At 37.2% G+C, this 21,794-nt stretch overlaps 1 protein-coding gene across 1 annotated transcript in view; it reads right to left on the bottom strand.

Annotated features, from left to right (window-relative positions):
* Positions 1–1,170: 1,170 nt before the first annotated feature.
* Positions 1,171–21,794, bottom strand: part of PREP (prolyl endopeptidase) — an 83,300-nt gene continuing 62,676 nt past the window's right edge. Inside the window, exons 11-15 of the mRNA XM_021553809.3 lie at positions 16,700–16,836; positions 11,010–11,104; positions 8,116–8,247; positions 3,740–3,896; positions 1,171–2,963 (exon numbers count right to left, since the gene is read on the bottom strand). Coding sequence (XP_021409484.2) covers positions 2,669–2,963; positions 3,740–3,896; positions 8,116–8,247; positions 11,010–11,104; positions 16,700–16,836 — 816 coding nt within the window. The 3' untranslated portion in view covers positions 1,171–2,668. The remainder of the gene's footprint in view (positions 2,964–3,739; positions 3,897–8,115; positions 8,248–11,009; positions 11,105–16,699; positions 16,837–21,794) is intronic.

Raw genomic sequence — 21,794 nt, 5'->3', positions numbered from 1 at the left:
CAGCGTTCTTCTTGGTCCAGCCCCCCGGCCCCGGGCCCCCGCGCCCGCCACGGCCGGGTTTGGGGTCTGTGTTCCGCCCACATGGACCGGGGACACCAGCTCCGCAGGTCTTAAAGCCTGCTGCTTGCTGGGCATTCTGATTCCAAGATTAAAAAAAACAATTCACTGGAATTAGATTTAAGATTAGTTAAATAGAGATGGTTGAAAAAAATAAGAAACAAGAAAGAAAGTGGTTGATTTCAAAGCTTTGGCCATGGCATTTCAGAGATTTTCTGAGTTTTTTGAATTTGGTGATGGTTTTTGCACGGGAAAGGTGTTTTGGTGTTTGATAATTACATGATGTCACATTTGGCGGTTCATTTGGTTTTTTTTTTATAGGTTTGTTCATTGTTGTTTGGACTTTCTTCAGTTGTTCTGTTTCAGGACTGAGAAGGATTTTTAAGGATGTCAAGATCAACATCTCCACTTGATGGACACATCTCCCGAGACTCAGGTGTTTGGACTTTGGGATTTGAACATTCTTTTCATTATTGTTTGGGTTTTTATATTGTAAGTTTTGTTTTAGAGATTTGATATATGTTATTGCAGGTAAAGGATCTCTTTGAACATTCCACATCAGCATTTGATTTGGCTTCTGATTGATAACTAGCAAATTGATAAGGGAACCTCTTGAGATGTATTTGCTTTCTTTGCAAGGGCCCTGCAGAATAACTGCAAATGCAGGGGTTTTTTTAATTTATACAGAAAGGGTGATATGTGGCAAGCACATTTCTCTCACTCTCAGGATTTTTCATAGAGGTGCACAGAGAGAAATTAAAGAAATAGAAAACAATTTCTATTTCTGCTCCTTGTTTTTCCGATGTGGAATGTGTTTGGAGAATCGTTTACCTGGAGTGAGTGCTTGATTGGATTCTGGTGAGGATTGAGCCTGATGGCCAGTCCAATCCACCTGCGTGTGGATTCTCGAGAGAGGGTCACGAGTTGTGGAGAGACAGTAGTATGTAGTTTTAGTATCTTGCTTTTTATATGGTATATTAATGTATTTTAGCATAGTTATAATAAAGAAATCATTCAGCCTTCCCAATTGAGTCAGACATCGTCATTTCTTCCCATTGGGTTCGCCTGCATTTACAATAAACCCCAGATCACATACAGATTTTAAATATGGTATTTCATATGAAAGCAGAAATAGTTTTTTATTTTCTCCTAAAGTCAAATTAGCCATACATAATAAGCATGATTGTTCCTGGACTCCAAAGAGAATAAAAGAAGTCCAGATCATGAGGGAAACACAGAGTGACTCTAGTACAAATTTATTTTTATTTTTGCTGCTCTTTAGAGCATCTCCTTCACTTTTGAATACCACTCCTTGCTCTTCCTGCACCAAGACATTGTTTGTTTAGAGATGAAACTCCTGAGCCCAGAGTTAAAATACAGTCCTTAGGGTCTAAGTATGAATGTGATGACAAGCATGATTCTGTAATACTAGATCAGTTCATCCAAAAATGAGAAACAGTGATGTCTTCTGGAGGGGCAACAAGACTAATAATAGTTGATAGAATACTTTTTTCCACTGCAAATCAAACTGTAATTCCTGCAGTGCATCAGAGATTAAATAGTAGGCAAATACTCACATCTACTTTACAGCTCTACAGCCTAGATGGGAAAAATGGCAGTTCAAATAATATGCCTATGTCAAATCAACAGGGGAGTCTGACTACAAGCTCTTGCTGTTTTGTAGCCAAAACTAAGTTATATATGCATGTTCAGATTTTGCTTTGTTAGAGAATGTCCTGTGAGGAGCATCAGAAAAAAACTGAACCTGAGTAATCTGGACAAAGCTGTGCCTTTGGGTTGGGGTGGGTTTTCTATTTTGTTTTGTGTTATGTTTTGTTCATTTATTTAAATCAGTGCCTGGTCTACTCTTCAGAAACAGTTGAAGAAATAATTTCACATGGGTTGTTGGAGAGTATCTGTATAGCTTGACTGAGATTACAATGAGAACCTAAGATTTCATCAAGTTTTTCAGCCTCCAGTCTTCTCTTCTGTGTAGAAATAAAATGGCAGAAGAGAACACTGGTGACATTTTGAAGTCTCTTTGGAAAGAAAGAACAATTTAGCAAAATCATTATTATAGACTGTAACACGTTTATGAACAGAATGCAATACAAGCTTTTTAATAATATTTGATGTAACTAGATTACTGTCTCTTCAGTTTTTCCTGGTTATCACTGAACACCTTCCGTTTACATTCTTAAATAAATTATTGTGTAAATAAAATATGCTCAGAGATCTTGTATGTGAACAGTACTTACATTTAATTACAAATGATCTGGATATGTTTAGAGGTGAAATACATTAAAATTGCTTACAGGAAATAAGCTCAAATAGCACTAATTTTGAAATCTACATTTTCACACCAGTACTGAGAATAGCTCAGCTATTTTTTTGAACATGCTTTTCAAAATGGAGTTTGGAATGCAGTAGAAAAAAAAAATCAAAGAAATACCAAAAAGAGGGAAGCACAGATCAAAACTTCATAGCAGATTGGATCAATAAAATATTAAACTGCAGTTCTTAAATGTAAGTACTACACCAAGTAGTAGTGTGGCTGTTCTTAAATGTTAAAGCCCTTGTTTTCTAAAGGAGACAGTAATAAGCATTTTTCCTATTCAATCCACTCAAGATTTAGACATCGTGCTACAAAAGCGAACATATCTGACACTTCTTCTATAACTTTAGCAGTTGGCTTTCCTGCTCCATGCCCAGCCTTGGTGTCAACATGGATGAGAAGTGGATTGGTTTGTTTACTGCTTCGGCCCACAATGTACTGCAGGGTAGCGATGAACTTCAGAGAATGCAGAGGGACCACACGGTCATCATGGTCTGCTGTGAGAAGCAGTGTGGAGGGATACTGGATGCCATCTTCTTCTGGTAGTTTGACATTGTGAAGTGGAGAGTACCTGAGAAAAAACACACAAATGTTTCCATATCTTCTTCCTCAAGACCCAACAAGAAGGTCCTTTCTTACTGAAACCATCACAGTGGCATTTGTTAGTACTCAGAATACAACAGTGCTCAGTTACATTAATCAGAATTGTGCTAATGGCAACTGACACGTAGTAGTGGCCACAGATCTCTGGCTCTGAAATGTGAAGCAAGTACATTTCTTTATTTTCAAGAGAGGTGCATGCATACATCTCACAGGAATGTCCAAAATATCAGAAGCCGGGAGGGAAACTGAAGCAAAACCTGTCAAGTCCATAGCAGGATCCATCCTGCTGGAAACGGAAATTGAGACTCTCAACAGAAGCTGAGAAATTAAGATCTTATTATGGTCTAGTGCCATTCAATTCCTACAAATCCAACCCACATTGTATAATACAATTCACAATGGTGACTATGTCTCCCTCATGGTAAAAAATACAATTTATGTAGTGATCCACTTGAGAATATTCTGTTGCAATAGCCTAAAAGAGTCATTATTCAGAAAAAAAACCTTATGAACTGTTAAAAGCTGCTAGGAGAACAAGGTCTTTGAAAACAGAACCACTTGATTCAACAAGGTGTTGAAGACAGTCTTTGATTCAAAACTGACTAGTAAGGGAATGCTGAACTCCCCAAATTCAGTGTGGGAAAGGATGAAGTAATCACTAGAATAGATATTGATCATGACAACTAGAAACTGTTGAGCAGACTACGTGTTTTATAACCACAGAAAGTATTTAAAGGCACTTACTTGCGCAGCCATTCAAACTGCTCCTTACAGTCGGAGCAACCATAGTCCGTGGTCCAAGCATGGCCGATGGTGTACTTGTGGAATTTGAGCATGTCCATCACTCCCACTTGGGCAATGGCACAACCAAACAGGTCAGGGCGCTGATTAGCACAGGCAGCTTCAGCAGGGAAACAATTCCATTAGTATTCAGATCTTAAAGAATTAAGTTCAACAGTAAAAGATTCACTACCAACTTGTACTGGGAGCAGGCTGTCAGTGAATATGAAGTCAAATAGACTTTCAAGCAAAACTGTAAGCAAATACACAAATGGATAAAAAACGTTAATTCTGAAAAATGGTATGTTCAAAAGAACTTAAGAACCATTTCTGTGCTCTTCTTCATATGTTTATGAAAACTTCCTTTCAAACCACCAAATTGGGACTGAAGGAGAAATGAACTTGTAAAGCATGTGAAATTTTGAACTACTGTACTGAAGGTACCTAAACCATTCGCTGTTTAAACTTTTAATACTAGTCTCAAGAAAGAAAAGGGCATTAAGGATCAAAAGCCCTCCATTTGCTGATGAAAATTGTCTTCCATTACTACTATGTAAACCCATAAGAAAAGGGTCTTGATAAAAGCAGATGGTTACAGAACAGTGGAATAACTTCAAATTAACAAAATGAATTGGTGCTGTATTTTCTTGTTTTACATTTTTTATATTCCTACAACTGGAAGGGACAATTTCTTTAAGACTAATGCTTGCTTCATATATTTTAAAAATAACTGCAGTAGGCCCATCAAGCTCAGTGTTCAGTGTATAAGAGTGGCAACTGGGAGATCTCTCCTATAAATTATAATCTGGTTAACTAGTTATTTCCGTTTTCTCTGAGTTGGAGTTATCTTCAGCCATCCTATAAAAAAGCTATCAAAACACATATCCTCTGTAAATACAACTGTTTCCTCTCTTACTGTTTATTCATCCAGTGTTCATCATATCTTGTAAGTTCTTCAATTCCAATTGCTGTTTCTTGATTTAAACCTTTTCCCTGGTGATTTTACAAATTCCCCTGCCTTTTTTGAATTTTAAGAAATAAGAGCACTGAAATCATCACATAGCTACTACAATAGATCCCAGAATCCCTTAATTCAGAACTATTCACTGTGCATCCACATGTAGGTATAATCTTTCCCAAATTCTTATCTCCTTTGTTTTAGTCCATTGTGAAAATGGATTGATTATCGCCACTCTTTGCCTCCTGCTAACCATGACATTGCTATGACATGACTTTGCTTCCAGCTCAGCAAGGACTTTCTTTCACAGCTTTTGAAAATCCAAGAATAGCTCCTCACCTAAATCACTGTTACAAGCCCCATATGTAGCTTGATTCCTTCAGATAACTCTAATACATTTGAAAGCTGCAACTTCAGCCTGCAGAATTCTTTCTTTTATGTCAGCTATTATTTATTGGTTTCAACTAGCTTGCCCATTAGAGAAGTCAGATTTACTCAGCTGCAGCTTGTGGATCGCCACGAAACATTTAAATCTTGGCATTACACTTGCCCCCTTCTGTTCCTCAGACATTCAGGCTTAGTAGCCTGCAATTTCATATCAGAGTTCACTTAGGATCCTGCACATGCACCATCTGGTCCTGGCAACACACTGCTTTTCACTGGATTGATTCAGTCTGAAACTTTCCTGCTGATGCTTCAACTGGATCTCCCCAGAATACTCCCCATGAAGACAGACTGGTGCAGGGAACCTCCAACCCTCTCCTCAGGAGGGAACATCAATACAAACAGACCATTTAGTTGTTCTGATTTGCAATTAATTTTCTTTGATGCTCCTTTTTCATCTCACTAACCTGCAAGTCCCACAGATCATCTGGCCAGCTTCCTGCCTCTGATGTGCATAGAAAAATGTCATTGCTAATCTTAATATTGAAAGCAATTTTCTCATCAGTCTCCTGTCTGTCCCTGCCAAGAGTTTACACTATATCCTATTTTCTTCATTTAAACATGATTTTTACTTTCTGAAAAATGAAATTTTACTTCTGGTCATCTCTGATATGCAACTCTGCTAACTCTTCCTTATTTATGAGTCATTTCCATAAGGTACATATTAAAAAGATGCTATGTAAAAGATCTCTAGGTTTTAACACAAAGATCAGATTCCTCCTCTTCAAGCTATCTTCTTTTATGAACATAAATGGTATTGTGGTAGGAACAAAAGTCAGAACAACTACCATAACATTTTGTTTTAATATTCTTTATTTCAGAGTGTCTCCTGAAGCACTGTCTGTTGCTCAGGATTTTGGAAGAAATTGCTTCTTGCTAGTTCCTTAAGTAGTTACTTCAGTGAGAATTCACCTATGGAGACACTCATCCATGCACACTGCACCTTTTCAATTAGCCACAATAATGATATGCATTAATAAAGTGTAATTTGGAACAACAATTTATTTGTGAATTTTATGCCCCTATACATAACTTTGAGCTTTATATTCAGTATGAAAATAAGCCTTCAAAATGTCAGAATTGGTTTTGTCTAGGCAAACGTGAGAGGTCAAACACTGCACTTGCACAGAGGTTTTCAGCTCACAGCTGTGCTGCTCTGCTTAGCTTGGGGATCACACTGCAGGACAAGGAAGTCTTGTTTTGCAGTTGAATGAGGCAAGATGAGCTCAGGGCTCTGCAGTCCTCAGAGACACCTCCTGCTATTCTGACTGAAAGAAAACAGTTTTTTGGAAGAGTGACAATATTCTTCCTTGTCAGCTTTTTCTTCAATAAATAAGAACAAAGAAAATCTGGCAGTGGGTCCTTGAACCTACAGGATGAGTTAGGATCTCTAATGCTGCATCAGCAACTATTGCAAAATTTACTTCTGCTTTGATAAAAAAGACCTTATAGGAATTTCCTGAATTCACCTCGGTCAAGGAAAATCCCTACCTGGCTCATCAAGAGCATAGAAATCCTGCTGGACTTCTGGATTTACTGTAATCTACCAGTAAATTCAAGGGAAGGATTCTAACAAGATTTTTTAGAGCAGGGAGGTCTAGATTCCTAACACCTGTCTCCTACCAGAATGATGTACTTCCTGAAGTTGTCATTTGCTTCCCCTTATTGACACAAGGAGCCCAGCTGAATATTCAGGAAGTAATCCAGGGGGTTTTCTTACTGAAGCTGGGTAGGATGAATCTCATCCTGACTGAAGTGAAGTCCACATAACGATAAAGTATTTTCAGAAGAAATGTAATATATGCAAAGTTTAATTGTATTTCCAACTATATATTTAGGCCCAACATAAAACTGACTTGTGTAATGCTTGCATTCCAAATGGGAGTACAAACCCTTTAATCCTTTATCATATTCACCCATTTCTATTTTAAATGCAGAAACACCTTCTGCCACTTGTTATTGAGAAGCATATAAGCAAAACCCAAAATACAGCTTTACAAGTACTTGTTACTTGATCTTTAAAACAATTGCTTTTTAAAAATAATAATGCAGGTCTAGCCAAGATGGCTTAGACCAAAGAGCTGTGTAATTCCAAATCCTTTTTCTTATGCTGGATGCCAATTCACTGAAAAGCAGAATAAAATCAACAGAGTCAGTATAGAGCAGCAGATGAATACAAAAACAAGAGCAAGCAGAGTAGGCCCAGGAAAACTGCTTGTTTTCCGTAATTCAGTGGTTTATGAACTTGAGGTGCCTTTTTTACCTCCTTTTCATGTAAGTAGCTCAAATCTGTCATACTGTCACCTTTCATGCTGCTTCAAAAAGGCAAACAGACCCTGATACATTTACTTTGTGCCTCCTTTTCCTTTCAAAATTGCATAAAAAATCACCTTCTTTTTTCTACTGTTACTTTCAGATGCCTTCAGATAGGGATCTTATCAGAAATGTATTTTGTAACTCTTAGACTGTTCAGAAAGAGATCTTTCTGTGACAAGACTTTTCTTTAAGAGGAGGCTATTAATTTCCTTGAATTTAAGAATACAGCAGTGAATTTTAAATGAACATGATACACTTAAAAGACCACACACAGTTTCCCAGTGCTATATGAATTAATAGTTCAGTGGTAACTTTGTAATGGTTAACCTGAAGAAAGAAAGATAAAAAAAAAATCACCATGTTTTTTAAGCCACTCTTACTTTCTGTGTGATTCTACCACAAGGTTAACTCTTACCACACTAGATTGTGTGGCTTTTAACAGCCTTTGCAAGACACTGCAAAATTCCAATGTCCTGTGCAAACAGCAAATGAAGTACTACTGTACATATTTAACATCTGGTATATATTAATGCACTGACATACTGGCAGATCTCATCAATTTCTGTCTGGTTACTTTAATAAGCCCAGCACCAAATCTGAGAAATAGACAAGCAGTTCTTACCAACTAAGAGGCCCCCATTTGAGCCTCCATTAATAGTCAGCTTCTTTGGGGATGTGTAGCCTTCCTTGATGAGGTATTTGGCAGCACACTGAAAATCATCAAAGCAGTTTTGTTTGTTGGCCAAGATACCACCTAGCACGGAAACAAAACAAATCAATTGATACCACAAAATCCTTTTGATACCATCTCTTCAGAAAAACATGTGTCCAAAAATACCTGGGAACAATTCCAATTTCATGAATATTTTAATAATTGATGCAGCTTAGAAAAACAGCAAAAATGAAAGATTCTGTCAACATTGAGAGGCTGTAAGATGGTTCTGTCAATAACTCTGATGCTTTCAGAAACTCTGAATAATACATACCTATACTGTGGAGAAAGTGCCAGGTAATGTTCCTAACCAGTGAAAGGAAAGCTAAAAGCTTTGCACAGCAAAATATATACAAAATGACCATATACAACACACTTGAGGTTTGAGCTAATGGGACTCTAACATCCTTAAACTCAGTGACAGTTTCTTAAGGCAATAAAGATTCCGCTTATAAAATAGGCTATATAAAATAAGCACTTCTAATTTCCTGGATATATAATATGTGGCGAGTAATTTACTCTTTTTTCTATTAGTTGTTTTCAAACCAGATGATATAAAGCTCTCCGAGTTGCATCTTGCTTTGAAATTTTATTAATTAACTTTCAATATGAAAATGCTTAAGATACTGCCATCATGTTGAATGAAATTCCAAATGTCATCAGATGTATAAGGGAACAAATAATGACAGAAAACGTTGGTTCTGATGACATCATTGATAAGATCTCCAGGTCTGAAAAAAAAAAAAAAATTGCAGGGTGGGATAGGGAAGGAAAAGGATGGTTTTCCCTACAATCTTTCAATTATTTTAATAGAAGAATATCAGCTTAGAGAACTCACAGTTATTCAAATCTTGGTTGTTTGGCAAGAGACTAAAACTAGATACTCCTCAAATGTTATCATACCTAAAGACCATGGTAATCTCAGGAAATTAAATGCTAGTAAGAAATGGGAACTAGGAAGAAAATCCTTGCATTCCTGTAGCAAAGGCAGTGGCCCAGCCAGGCAAGCAGGGCTCATAGGATGCAGAAATGAAGTCCAGTTTCTTCTACTTTCTTTACAAGCTGGATGGTTATTCCAGGCTGATTGCCTAAGGTTCTCCCTATGATCCAGGAACCTCCAGGACTTACCCTAAATTAACTTTTACCCTAAATTAAGTGAGATGAGTTACAGTCTGGAGGTGTCTCTTCATCTCCAATCTCCATCAAGTGATCCTAGACAACCAGTTTACAATGGCTGCTTTGTTTCTATGTCACAGAAGCTTAGCAGGATAAGTCTGACATTTAGTCAAAAAGATCTTGTAGAATTGAAACCAATACATTTGTATTTTTTTTTTTTTTTTAACAAATACACATCGTTCTTGTATTAACAAGACTGTTGAAGGGAGACATACTGGGATGACAAAAAAGTCTTCAAGCAGGTGGCAATAAAGGAAAAATAGATCTTACTCCTTGCTCAAAACACCAGGCTGGTGTAAGGTCAGAATCCTACTTAAAATTAAACCTAAGTGAAAAAAAAAACTTCTGTAATTGCTTCTGGAATTAAAAAAGAACAGATACATATTTTATTTCAAACTGCAATAAAAGACTTTGGTCAAAATCAAGCAGGAAATAGGTGGATCAAAGAAGTATTATCACATTAAGATAAATTTTATTAAAACCTACTGCAAATCAATCTGCAAATTAAAATTAATGAAGGATATTTCATCTTCAGCAATAATATCCTGTATCTGCAAGCAAATACAGTTTCTATTTATGAACCTATTACATAATTAACTCAATTGTGAGGAAATGACCCAGACAATTTACCAGAGATGAAATAGTAAAATCAAGATGCAATGATCTGGAAATACCATTTTGTCTGATAAAAAGATATTATGGATTACTGCCATGGCAAATTGCTAGATCATAAGCACCACTGTTTTGGTACGTTTGCCTTGCTCACAACATTCCCAGCAACTTATGTGCCAGATTCTTGGAATATGACTAAAGTGTCATGGTTAAATAAGGATAGGTATGTTCCTGAGATAAGAACGACTTTTTCAAGCTTTTTCCCCTGGTGGAGGAATGTGGACAGTTGTCAACAATAAGGCAAGTAGACAAAGACAGTTTGTCTGATTAAGATTAAGAACTTGATGGGAAAAACATGGACAGAAATACATCAAAAGTGTTAAGAAAAAGGGAAAAGAGATTGACAGAGCTTTTCAGTGTTTACTGAGTTTCCCTGTGGCATGACAGTCATCTTAAAAAAAACCCTAGAAGGACAAATGGTTACCTACAAGTTGGATACGCCAAGAGCTTGGAGGGGATGATGTGAATGCACTTCTGGAGCTGACGGTTTTCATATGAACTTCAGTCACAGATTCACGGAACCATTTAGGTTGGAGAAGACCTTTAAGATTATCAGGTTCAGCTGTCAACTCAGCACTCTCATGTCCCTAAGACACATCTATGTGTCTTTTAAATACCTCCAGGGAAGGTGACTCAGCCACTTCCATGGGCAGCCTGTTCCAGTGCTTGAAAATCCTTTTGTTGAACACATTTTTCCAGTCACATTCATCAAATATTAAAAAAAAAAAGTCTATTCATAAATTACGCAAAAACAATATAGAAAAGTTTATACTCTGAAAATAGATGAAAACTATGAGATTAACACTGGAAAACATACAGATCTAACATGTAAGTAAGGAAAAAGATTTACTTTTTGCAGAATAAGTAAAATGCAAAAGGAGGAAGGAGTGAAAAGAAAATGTTGCAATTTTCATTGCTAAGTCTGCAGTTTTGTTCCTGTGCTTTGACTGCCTTACCTTTGTGCCAGGTCTCTCCATATTCGCCCCCACCCCGGATGTTCGCCACTGCTAGAACACCTCCCAGGTTTTGCACAAAAATAAGCCTTGATACACTGAAAAAGCAAACAGATAAGAGGATAATTTTTATTTTCCAATTTTTATACACCTACCACTTCTGCAAAAATACTTTGAGGGAAAGATCTCTCCCAAAATCAATGATGAAATTGTGAATTAAGTCCCTCTTGATAGTGAACCTGAGTAGCTAGGCTTTATATAATGGTTATCCATGGAAATGAAACTCCCAGCAGCTTTAGGAGAGGAAGGAACCAATGTTGGTCTGTTCTTCCTCCCTTAGTTCTGCTCTTTGGAGGAGTGTGGCCAGTGGTTTGGCCTAACAGATGACCACTCAATGTGTCACCATTTACAAAAATTATGTTCAAAGCACTTAGTTTGCAGACTAGAGTTATGCAGTACCATTGGACCTCCATAGCTTTCTGAATTGTTCCTCCTTCATGGGACCTCCACTTCTTCAGAGAGGAAAGGAAGATTTAGCCCAAAGGAAGAAATCAAAGAATTAAGATCAGCACTTGATCTTTGTTTATGAGCAGGTATTTTCAACCTAACTTCTGCTTGATATACTTCTTTTGGACCTTTGCAATACTGTGTTTGCAAAGAAAAATTCTGTATCTACCATTCTTTTGTGCCACGGTCAGCAGTCACATCAGCAGGTGGTCAATCTCATTCTCATTCAGTTTTCTCTCACATTGCTAAATACAAAACAAATAGTATAACATAAAATTACAGGTTCTGCCTCCCCTACTATCTCCTGAACCTGTCTGAAAGCCAAAATGGCATATTTTTTAGAAATGCTAAATTACAAAAGCATCAAAGATATTATTATATTTTCTTTTTCAAATGGACTGAAGTAATTCAAATTATATTTAACAATTAAAAAATATTAACTGTTGATCTGCGGTTGATGCAGTAGTTTAATATAGCAGAAGCTGCAGAAGGCAAACCACACATATGCTAAGGAGACAAGTAAAATATTGAAATTTAACCGCAACAAGTATTTTTCCCCCCCTCTAGTATATTTCAATTTCTTATTTACTTGAATTTTTTGGTCATCCAGAAACCACTGTCTGCAGAAAATAAATTTGTTCAACCACAGGGGCAAGGATTGTGTGTTTTTCCCTTAAAGTCCCACTAATAAGAAATGGCTTGAAAATGGTAGTCTTACAGTATGTCTCATGTGGATATAGTATCGCAACAGGTGGAGTTTTCATACTTCCCAAAGAAGTTACCTATGTACTGGCACATGCTCTTGAGAGTATATATCAAGGAGTAAGGAAAGAAAAAGAAAAGCACAAGGATAACTGGTAAGAGATTTCTGTATTTTCATAACCATCAAAGGAAAACCTTCTACCTAGGCTGGTTATCTGGCCCATCAGATGGCTCAGGAGCCATGAATTATCTCAGCTTCTGTAAAATGAATTCTTAAGACCATCACTGTGAATTACATTTTCCTTACACTGCTGTGACATGCTGATCAAATGCAAGATTGCTACTCTAAAAGCACATTGTGCAAAGGTCAGAGAGTATTACTCTGTCAAGCTCCAGGACTCTTAAGGTTGCTACACAGCTAATGTGGAGTAACGTAAGAGAAGGTTGCCTTATGAGACTGGCTTCTTAATTTTTGGTATGTAGAGTACAAACCCTCCCAAAATATTCTGCACTTCTTTTCCTTGTCTGCCTCAAACTTTGGACCTCTTGATCCAAAGTTATTTGATTCCCTAATAGTCAGAAGTACCAAGTAACAATTACAGGCAAGATAAAAGTTTGCTTCCCAAACATACTGACTGAGAATACTTTAAAAAATAAGATATTCCACAACAGAATCCATCCTCTTCCATCTATTAAAAGAAACTGTTCCTGTCTGAAGGATCATGGTGAGTCAGGACCCTAACTTGACCAATATTTTGAATATTTGTAACAAACTTTCTCAAAGCTTTTCTCTTGACCTTTACTTTTAAGTTTAAGGAATCAGGTATTACAATTATAGAATCCAAACTCATTACTTTTTTTAAAAGTGAAAATTCCAAGTAATCAGACAGCACAAAGCTCAAGTTTTACACACAACCCTATTACTGCCTCCAGTGTTTTTCCAGGTAGATTCTTGCTTCCAGATTTGATTTCAAGTCAGCTCGGTGTCTGAGTCACAGCAAACTGCCCAGTCAACCTGCACGTCTATGAAATGTCTCATTCTGCAAAACAAAGTCTGGCTCCCTGCTCCTTCCAACAGTCTCTGTAGGCTTTTGCTCACTGTCCCTGTTCTTCCTTCTCTCCTGGAAGCAGGGTAAAGTAAAGGGCAACAGGATCAAGATGGAGTCAGTGGAAGGATCAGAAGATAGTTCCTGCTATGGAGAGCTCCTTCCAGACACTCTAATCACTCTTAAGGAGCAAAAAACAAAAAAATAATAAATCAGATGTTGTTTTTTACAGCAGAGAATCATGTGAGGAGCTGTGCTTCACATATCAAGAACATTTCCCCAGAATTACTGATCTGTTGTGAGGTATTAGAGTTGACAGAAAAATGCAGGCTAGTGCACAGGTGATGGGGAAGAAGTCCTGAGCCACAGGACTTGGTTGCTTTTTAAGCTTTTGTGGAGTTGAAGAGAGGAGTAACAGAATAAGCAAAAGGCATAATCCTCTACTCTGCACTGAGGGCTGCTTTGTTGTCTGACCTTTCTCCAGGCTCACAATCTCTCTTCCCTGCACCACCTCTGTGCTTAAAGGCTGGGAACAACATGGCACTGATATGCAATTTCACAGACTGCTGCACAACCAGCTGTATTCCAGGATGACTTAGAAATTGCTCCTCCTGTACCCACGCAGGCACACACAGAACAGTGCAGGGAAACATGTTGGTTCCTACAGTGTAGTTAGCCAAATCTGAGGCATTAGTGGTGGGTTTGTGATGGCATTTACCCAGCAGCTCTGACTGGTATCAGCTCCATCAGCCTTCGCTTGCACTTGCTATGTGGGCAGTATAATTAATGACAGTGCTCTAGCAAGCACCATCTCAAAATGCCACCAAATGAAGTTCCCCAGTCCAGAGAAGCATCTGAAAGATGCATACTTACATTCAAAAATAAACCACTACTGTAACTGACCTAATGACTTTGGCCTACCATTCTTGCAGTTATTTCTGGATCCTGTAATCTGTTGGTTTGTTTCTATTGCTTTCAGTGAAAAAGATTTTTTTTTTCATTTTTGATGTGAAAAGGAACACCATTTGTGAATTAAGCAGAAGTAAGTTCCTCAGATCAGAAGCTGGCTTATGCTAATGGGCGTAAAATACCAGTAATAAAATACTGTATAGGGTGGAGGACATACAGGACATAATTTAACCACTGGAAAGGAGAAGCTAGAATACTTTGTGGAAAGTTTTAAGAGTTATAAGTTTAAGTAAAAATGCCTAGGAGTATTTAGCCAGGAATGCTACATCTCAGCTCAGAATTGGGTGAATGATGTGGCAAACCTCAGCCTTGGCCATCCTGTGGCTGCTTTCTAGCACTCATGTCTGTGGTCATAAAAAAACCCCAAAACCCCAAACCCAACAAACAAACAAACAAGCAAAACAAAACAAAACAAAGCCCCACCAAATCTTGATGTTGGGCTGTGGATGGAACAGCACTTGGGAACTCCTTGTGGAGTACTCCTCGTGGAATACAATATACTGGAGTATATTGTAACAGGGATGGAATAAAACATTAGTGGAATCTGCCAAGTAAAGGGTGAACTGGAAATCCTGCCTTTCTGACATAAATTCCCTCTTACAATTTCCTTTCCCTGATTTTGCCTGCCGACTTTTGGAACACATTCCCTCACCAAATACTCAATTCTCAAGTTATTAGCCATAAACATGTATTTGAAGGCTTTGGCTTTTCTTTTTTTTTTTTTTTTTTTCTTTTAGAAAGAGAAAACTGAGAAATCATATCTTGATATTACAGGGAGAGTAAGGAGGGAGGTGCAGCCAATTATGTTTTATTTACATTGTCAGTGGGATAATATATTTTGATCTGGAGGTCACTGATAGTTCTCTGTGCACTTTTAAGGGACTGTTACAGATTCATATTCTTAATTTATGAACTGTATAATGAAGGTTTCATAGGGTTCAGGAAAATATAGGTCACTGCTTCTAATTCCCATCTTCCTCTCTTCTAAATGTCAGCTACACCCTTTTGCTGCTGTTTGCTGGACTCCTACGAGAATCAATTTTTAGCTTGCCAAAATGGCAGAAAACCACCCACTCTGTTTTGCTGGGATAGTTTTCTGTCATTCTTGTGAGGTAAATCAGCTTAGCAAAGGCTCCAGCAAGCACCAGGGCCAATGGATGGGCGGTGGAAGCAGGGACTATGAAGTACCTTTTCCTTCTGCCAGCAAACAGCTCTGCAGTATGTGGAATTTTACCTTAAATCAATAGATAGGTAATATTTATTTTACATTCTTTAAAAATGAAAACATGGTAAGTTTTATCACAGTTTTCAGCATCTACCATAAACTGTAATAAATCAGTGGTTGAACCTAAGTCAAAAAGAATTTTAAAGCTATGCTAGTCATATAATTATGTCTCAAGAACCACAGAAAATGAGAAGTGTAGCTTTATGAGGCAGATAAAAAGCTTACAAATAATCACAGAGCTCAAGATGGGAGGTCCATTGTTAGACAAGATATTTGCTAAAAAGGACAAGAAACAGTAAATGCTATTCAGAAATACAATCACAGCAAACAAGAAGGGCAAGCACTATAAAGGATTTCTTGAAATGTGCAACTCTAAAGCAAGACTGGTAGGTAACAATCATAAATTTAATAGGATTGTTTCATAATAGATTATTTTTCTCTGGTGAGCTACTTTTTTGCTTCCTGAAAAACTGTTCTCTATTCAGCCCTTTCCATTTCTGCTTTCCTCTGCCTCACCTAGGAGCATTTCTTAAGTATTCAAGCACTGCTTCTTGGCAAGTCTATTCAAATTGCCTTGCTTAAGAAATAAGGCTTTTCTTTAAAGAGATCATCTATGCAATAAAGCTTACGGCTTTTGAGAGCTACAAAGCCTGTTCTGAACACAGCATTTTTAGTTCACAATGTGTTGCTTTGCATTTGTATCATTTGTGTCTCAAGACACAATCCTCCTTCCTGATCATATGGAACACAGAAAGATTTTGTTTCTGATGTAATCTCAAAAGTATTATACGAAAATGCAGCCAAATTTAAATTATTTACATAAATTTAGTCTAACATTTGATTTTCTATAATATTTAGATATGGGCAATTGTTTAACTTGGAAAAAAGAAAACTTCCTATGCTAATAGTTCAACAATGGGCTCAAATATTTCCTTTAATATATTTCTCCATGTTTTGCTGTTGAACTCAGTGACAGAGCAAGAAGAGGTTAAGGTGTAATCCTAAGGGCAAGGTGACTGTTGTAAACATCAGGAGCGCAGGGCACTTCTCTGCTCCAACATGTGAGCCTCAAATTCAGAACTAACAAGGCAGACAAATGATGCCTGGACAGCCCTTATGTCACCCATCTTGCTTCTTAGGAACCTGAAATGCATCCTGTCAGATTCATGGTCCACCCTGCCCACAGTCTGTGACAGCTGGTAATATCAGATACTTCAGAAGAAGTTGTGAATCACCCTGCTTACCTGTAGCTTGGTGTAATTGATATGTTGAAGCCTCCATATCCATACAAGAAGGCAGGATGAGAACCATCTAATTTAATTCCTTTCTTGTGAATAATAAACATTGGGATTTTAGTGCCATCTTTGCTAGGGTAGAAAACCTAAGACAAGAGAAAAAGAAATACAAAATGTACTCAGTGTTGTAACTCGCCACAAGTGCTGTTAACAAGAATCAGAGGTGACCATTTCTATGGGGTCTGATGGGTAAAACCCGCTGAGCAACTTGCACCAATTGCCCAGGTCAGGTTCAGGAATGGGCACCACCTGCTTGGTTGCTTAGCAGCTCTGGAAAATATATCAGAATGAGAAAATACAAAGGGTATGATGGTATCACCTTTAGGTATCTTATCCATCAATTCTACACATAAGAGGGTTTAAGAAAATGTTAAAAAAAAAGAATACAGTTCTCTGCAAGGGAAGACTGTCAAAACACAAGGGATGCGTGGTCCATCACATGTGAAAGGAGCTGGTACAGAGAACAAACAGAACTAAAACCAGATTTCCTGCACAGATGAATTCACTGAGGCAAGCTGGTATCCAGTAAAAGTGGACTTAGCATTGCCCAGTCTTTCAGGTTGTCTCAGGGACACTTCAACCTTGCCAGGGTGGTAACACAAGCCATGACAGAAAGTTTTGTAGCACTTTGGTGCATTTTCAGACATTACTAGGCAACTAGAACAAGGAGACCCAACCTTGCAGAATCCCCAGTCCATCAAGTAAGACAACTGAACTGCCCACTGGCTTTCTTCCTGAAAGGAAATCAGCTCCCAAAACACCAAGTATCCACATAGCACATGCTTTCATGCATCTTTCTGTTGCTGCCACAGCACTGTGTGAAGTTAAAAGCTGAACTCCATGTACACAAACTAGACTGTAATTGCTTAACACAGTTCCCACATCATCTTGTTTTGATGCAAGTCTCTGCCTGCATAGTCTAATTTGGGATCCACTGTGTCATATTTTGCTAGTCAAGAAAAACATGTGGCTGTGAATGCAGTTTATGGCTTTTCCTAAAATTCTGGCTGATTCCTTTTCACTGCCTTGCTTTAACATTGTCACAGCTTTGACTTTAATGAGAACAAAAATGTAGTAAATGAAGAATGACACATTCTTATAATTTAGTTGCATGTTTACAATCTCAGCTTTTAAAGGAAATAGACATACCATGATTTGTAAAGCACATGATCAACAGGTTCTATTTTTACATGAACCTCATCAGTAATATGAACCTATGCAAAACATTTATTCCGCACATTGCCTGTAATGTGAAATATGTGAAATCCACATAGATGAAAACAAAGTAATCACATTTAATTTTAGTTTAATCATGGCTAAGGAAATGTGAGAAATTTCAAATGAAATCACATCCACCTCCAAAAGCTTTAACAAAACATCTAGACATATTACAGATAAAAATTTAGTATTTCACAGTGCCCACAGTAGATGAAAAAAAAAAAAAACCCAAAACCAAAAGCCTACGGGTATTTCTACACAGATTCCAATCGCCATAACTGTATCTTAACTGACAAAGTACTTCTCAGAACAGTAGAGTATAATGGATTTTCACTTTAAATAGTTGAACACTATAAACAAATAAAATAACTGATGAGCAGGAGAACTGCTGAGGCTGATGATGAGGAGTTCCAGAGACTCTTCCCTAAAACATCATCTGTCAACTCCAGCTGTTGCTGGAAATTCTCAGGAAGCAAGCACCTGACCTTTACATATTTCTAGAAACTTACTGCTGTTGGCCAGTCCTTTCCTGATGATTAAAGTATGCCACTAATTTTACTGCTGGTTTCTAAATGGGGACTTTATCTTCTATATAACAACTCCCTAAAAACTGACTTCTGTAGGGCTTTTATTGTCATCAGTTAAGATAAAACACTGTTAAATGAAATCTCAACAGAAAAAAAAGATGCATGTCAAGATGCATGTCATTGCTTAAATTTGCAATTTAAGCGGTTTCAGTCCTATTTCTGCTAAAAATGATTATTATCTCTCCCTCCAAGAACACATGAGAGATGGGGCAGAAATCAATTCAGTGAGACACTAAGATATGTGAAGCCATTTAAGCTTCTCCAAATAGACTATTTTCAACAACTGATTCAATCTCACCTTTAAATTAGCTGTTATCTCTGAAGAAAGTCCAATGGTTTATTCATGTCACCAATAAAGGGATATGCTTCTATCTCAAAGATTAAGGTAAACTGCAAAGGGCAAGTGCTAAAAAGGATTTCCCAAGATGGTGTTTCATGCTTAACTTTAGAAGCTGTCAGCTTTTACAGTGGTAAATGCTCATAAAAGGGTACTACCTTTTTCTGCTTTATCACAGATAGGAGAGATCCACTTGTGACAGTCACATTATATTACTCATTGTTCATATATTTTCCAATAAGGTCTTAAGTCACTAAAGTCAGCATATAAAAGAAGAGGGTAACTTAAGAGAATGAATTTGAAGGGAAAAGGATGGAAAAAACGACTTCACAAATATTATTATGAATGCTGAAACTCACCATTCAAGGCGAGACATGCTAAAAATAAGTATCTTCAGCCTTTAGGAATGTTAGAGCAATGCTGTGTGATTAACAGGGCGCTCCTGCTGCGTAAAACCCTTGGTGCTATTCTAGGACTATAGTACTGGAGCAGTAGAACAGCCCTGGAATAGTCCTAACTTTTAGTCTCACATTAATGTCCCTGTGTCACATGGCAGTGGGGTCACATTGTCAGAATCACCTGCAATTCTGATAGCAGAGCCTGAAGTATACATTTATAGCCTCTAGTCTACTTATTGTGCTAGAAGAAAGCACAGCTACTCACTGCTACAAATTACATGAAAATTAAGCTATATAAGTGAAACAGAGCCCAATCTTAATCATTCTTCTGTAGTGCATACATATGTATTTATAGAGTGGTGCATTACTTTCTTTTGATTTTTAAACTTAGCATTTGAAACTTAACTCCATTTATAGCAATTTACAGTCCATTTTCACCAGAAAAAGTCAATGGATGTTTAGTCAAAGAGAGTTTACAGAGTAAGTTTTACAAGCAAATACAGTTAATAGCTCTGTGGTCTGGCTTGTAAATTTACTTAGGGCTTAAACAAGATAAAAAAGTTCAGTACATTCATTCCTGGGGAGGTCTTTGTCCTCCTAATTATCATCTGCTTTAAATGTGCAAGTATTTATATTAGGTGAATCTTCACTTAGGAAGAGGGGAACTATCAGCTGGCATTGTGGACACAAACCTAAATTCAGAAAGGCTCTATATTTATCCACCTCTGCAATGACAAGAAGAATCCTCTCCATCTCAAGCTACCAGGAGGCAAAACGAAGTATTTTAGAAAACCAAAAGGTCTGAAAAACAGAGGCTGCAGAAGTTTTTCTTTAATTTATCTACAAAGATAACATAGCCAGACATTGATACTTACACACAGAACTAAAAATAATTTTGGCAATCATCAATTTGCACTTCACTTGTAAATCAGTACCTTAAAGAAAGTGACACAATCATCTCAATAAATAAATAAAACTAATCTGTCTGCATACTGACATTGTGCCATGTAGCTAAAAATACCTAAAATTACTGACATTGAAGAGAAACTTCAATTTTTAAAAATTAAAAACTTCAGCAACTTCTGAGTATTTAGTTTTACTTTTTCTCCCTTTCAGAAGTATTTTATCTATTTATATAATGGAGAGATTAAAACATGTATGTCATTATAATTGTTTGGGTAAGAAAATAAGAAAAGTGCACCTGAAATCATCTTGGTTTTACAAAACCTGAAATCTTTCTACACAAAAAACAACGCCAAACATTTACTCATTTAAAATGAACCTTCTAGAGTAAGCTTCAACACAAGTTTTGAAATGCTGCTGTAAAACACAAATCCAAAATAATCTTGTCCATATGGATCTAAAGCATATATTTTTTGAACTGTGAACAATATCTGAATGGTCATAAATCTTTTATCATTTGCCTGACTTGCTCATTAATGGCAAAGCACTAACAACCAGTTAAAAAGTGATTAGTTTGTCTTGTCAAGAAAGAGTTATGTCCTGTAGATAAAACATGAATTGTATACATAAGAAGCAACTTTAATTTCTGAGACTTGAAAACACCCCCTAAGTCACAGTAGGATAATTATTCTTAGGAAGCTAGTAGTTATTCTAATAATATCTCTCCCAAATTCTCTTTCAAGATAAGGTGTTACATACCAGAAGTAGCAATTGTTTCCATGTCTATGTGTGCCTGATCAAAACCAGGTAAGAATCACACTTGTCATTAGACTGACAACCATTGTGTGAAATGCCAAAAAATTTTACAAAGAGCAACTAAAACGGCATATAAACCAAGCTGGAATGCTCCTTATTAAAAATAATGATCAATAATTTAGGTTTATTAACATCACAATAATGCCTTCAAAATAGTTTTTTACAATGTCTCCTATATAGTTTTTCTGAGATATTCCCTTTTCATTTGGAACAAACAAAGGATTTAGCAGTTTTGTGGGATTTAGCAATTTTTTTCTGCTTCTAGGTAAGAGCAGCTGCCCTCACACTGCTGCAGCCACCACAAAGATACAGACAGCACTGGGGAGGCAAAACACTGCTCAGTCCCAGCAACCCCTGGCACAGGGGTTACAGGGAATGACCACTTGGAACTGGATTTCAAACACACAGTTTCACATAAAGTATTCCCCCTGTGAAGATTTCTCATCACACTTACACCAACATTTGCCTTTTGAGATTTGGGGAAGAAAAGTATAAGGAATTCATTGTAAATCCCATAACATTGCCCACATTTTGCCAAATGTCACAAATGCTTTGTTAAATAGTTACTGTTTTAAAAATCCCACACCAGTATCTCTGAAAGGTGACTTAAAGGAATAGTCCCTAGAGAAAGTCTTCTTTCACAGATGGTGGCATCAAAGTTTTCAAACCTATATTTAGGTACAGAGATAACAGTGCCAGAACAATGCCACATAGCAACATCTTCCACTGACAAGTCCTAACACTCGGTGCTTCAGGAAGGCAAGTCACAAAGACCCTGCCCTCAC

The sequence above is a fragment of the Lonchura striata genome, chromosome 3 (assembly GCF_046129695.1).
Source record: "Lonchura striata isolate bLonStr1 chromosome 3, bLonStr1.mat, whole genome shotgun sequence".
In the NCBI taxonomy this organism is placed as follows: domain Eukaryota; kingdom Metazoa; phylum Chordata; class Aves; order Passeriformes; family Estrildidae; genus Lonchura; species Lonchura striata.
The sequence above is the reverse complement of the archived record's forward strand: the minus strand, read 5'-3'. Positions and strand labels throughout refer to the sequence as shown.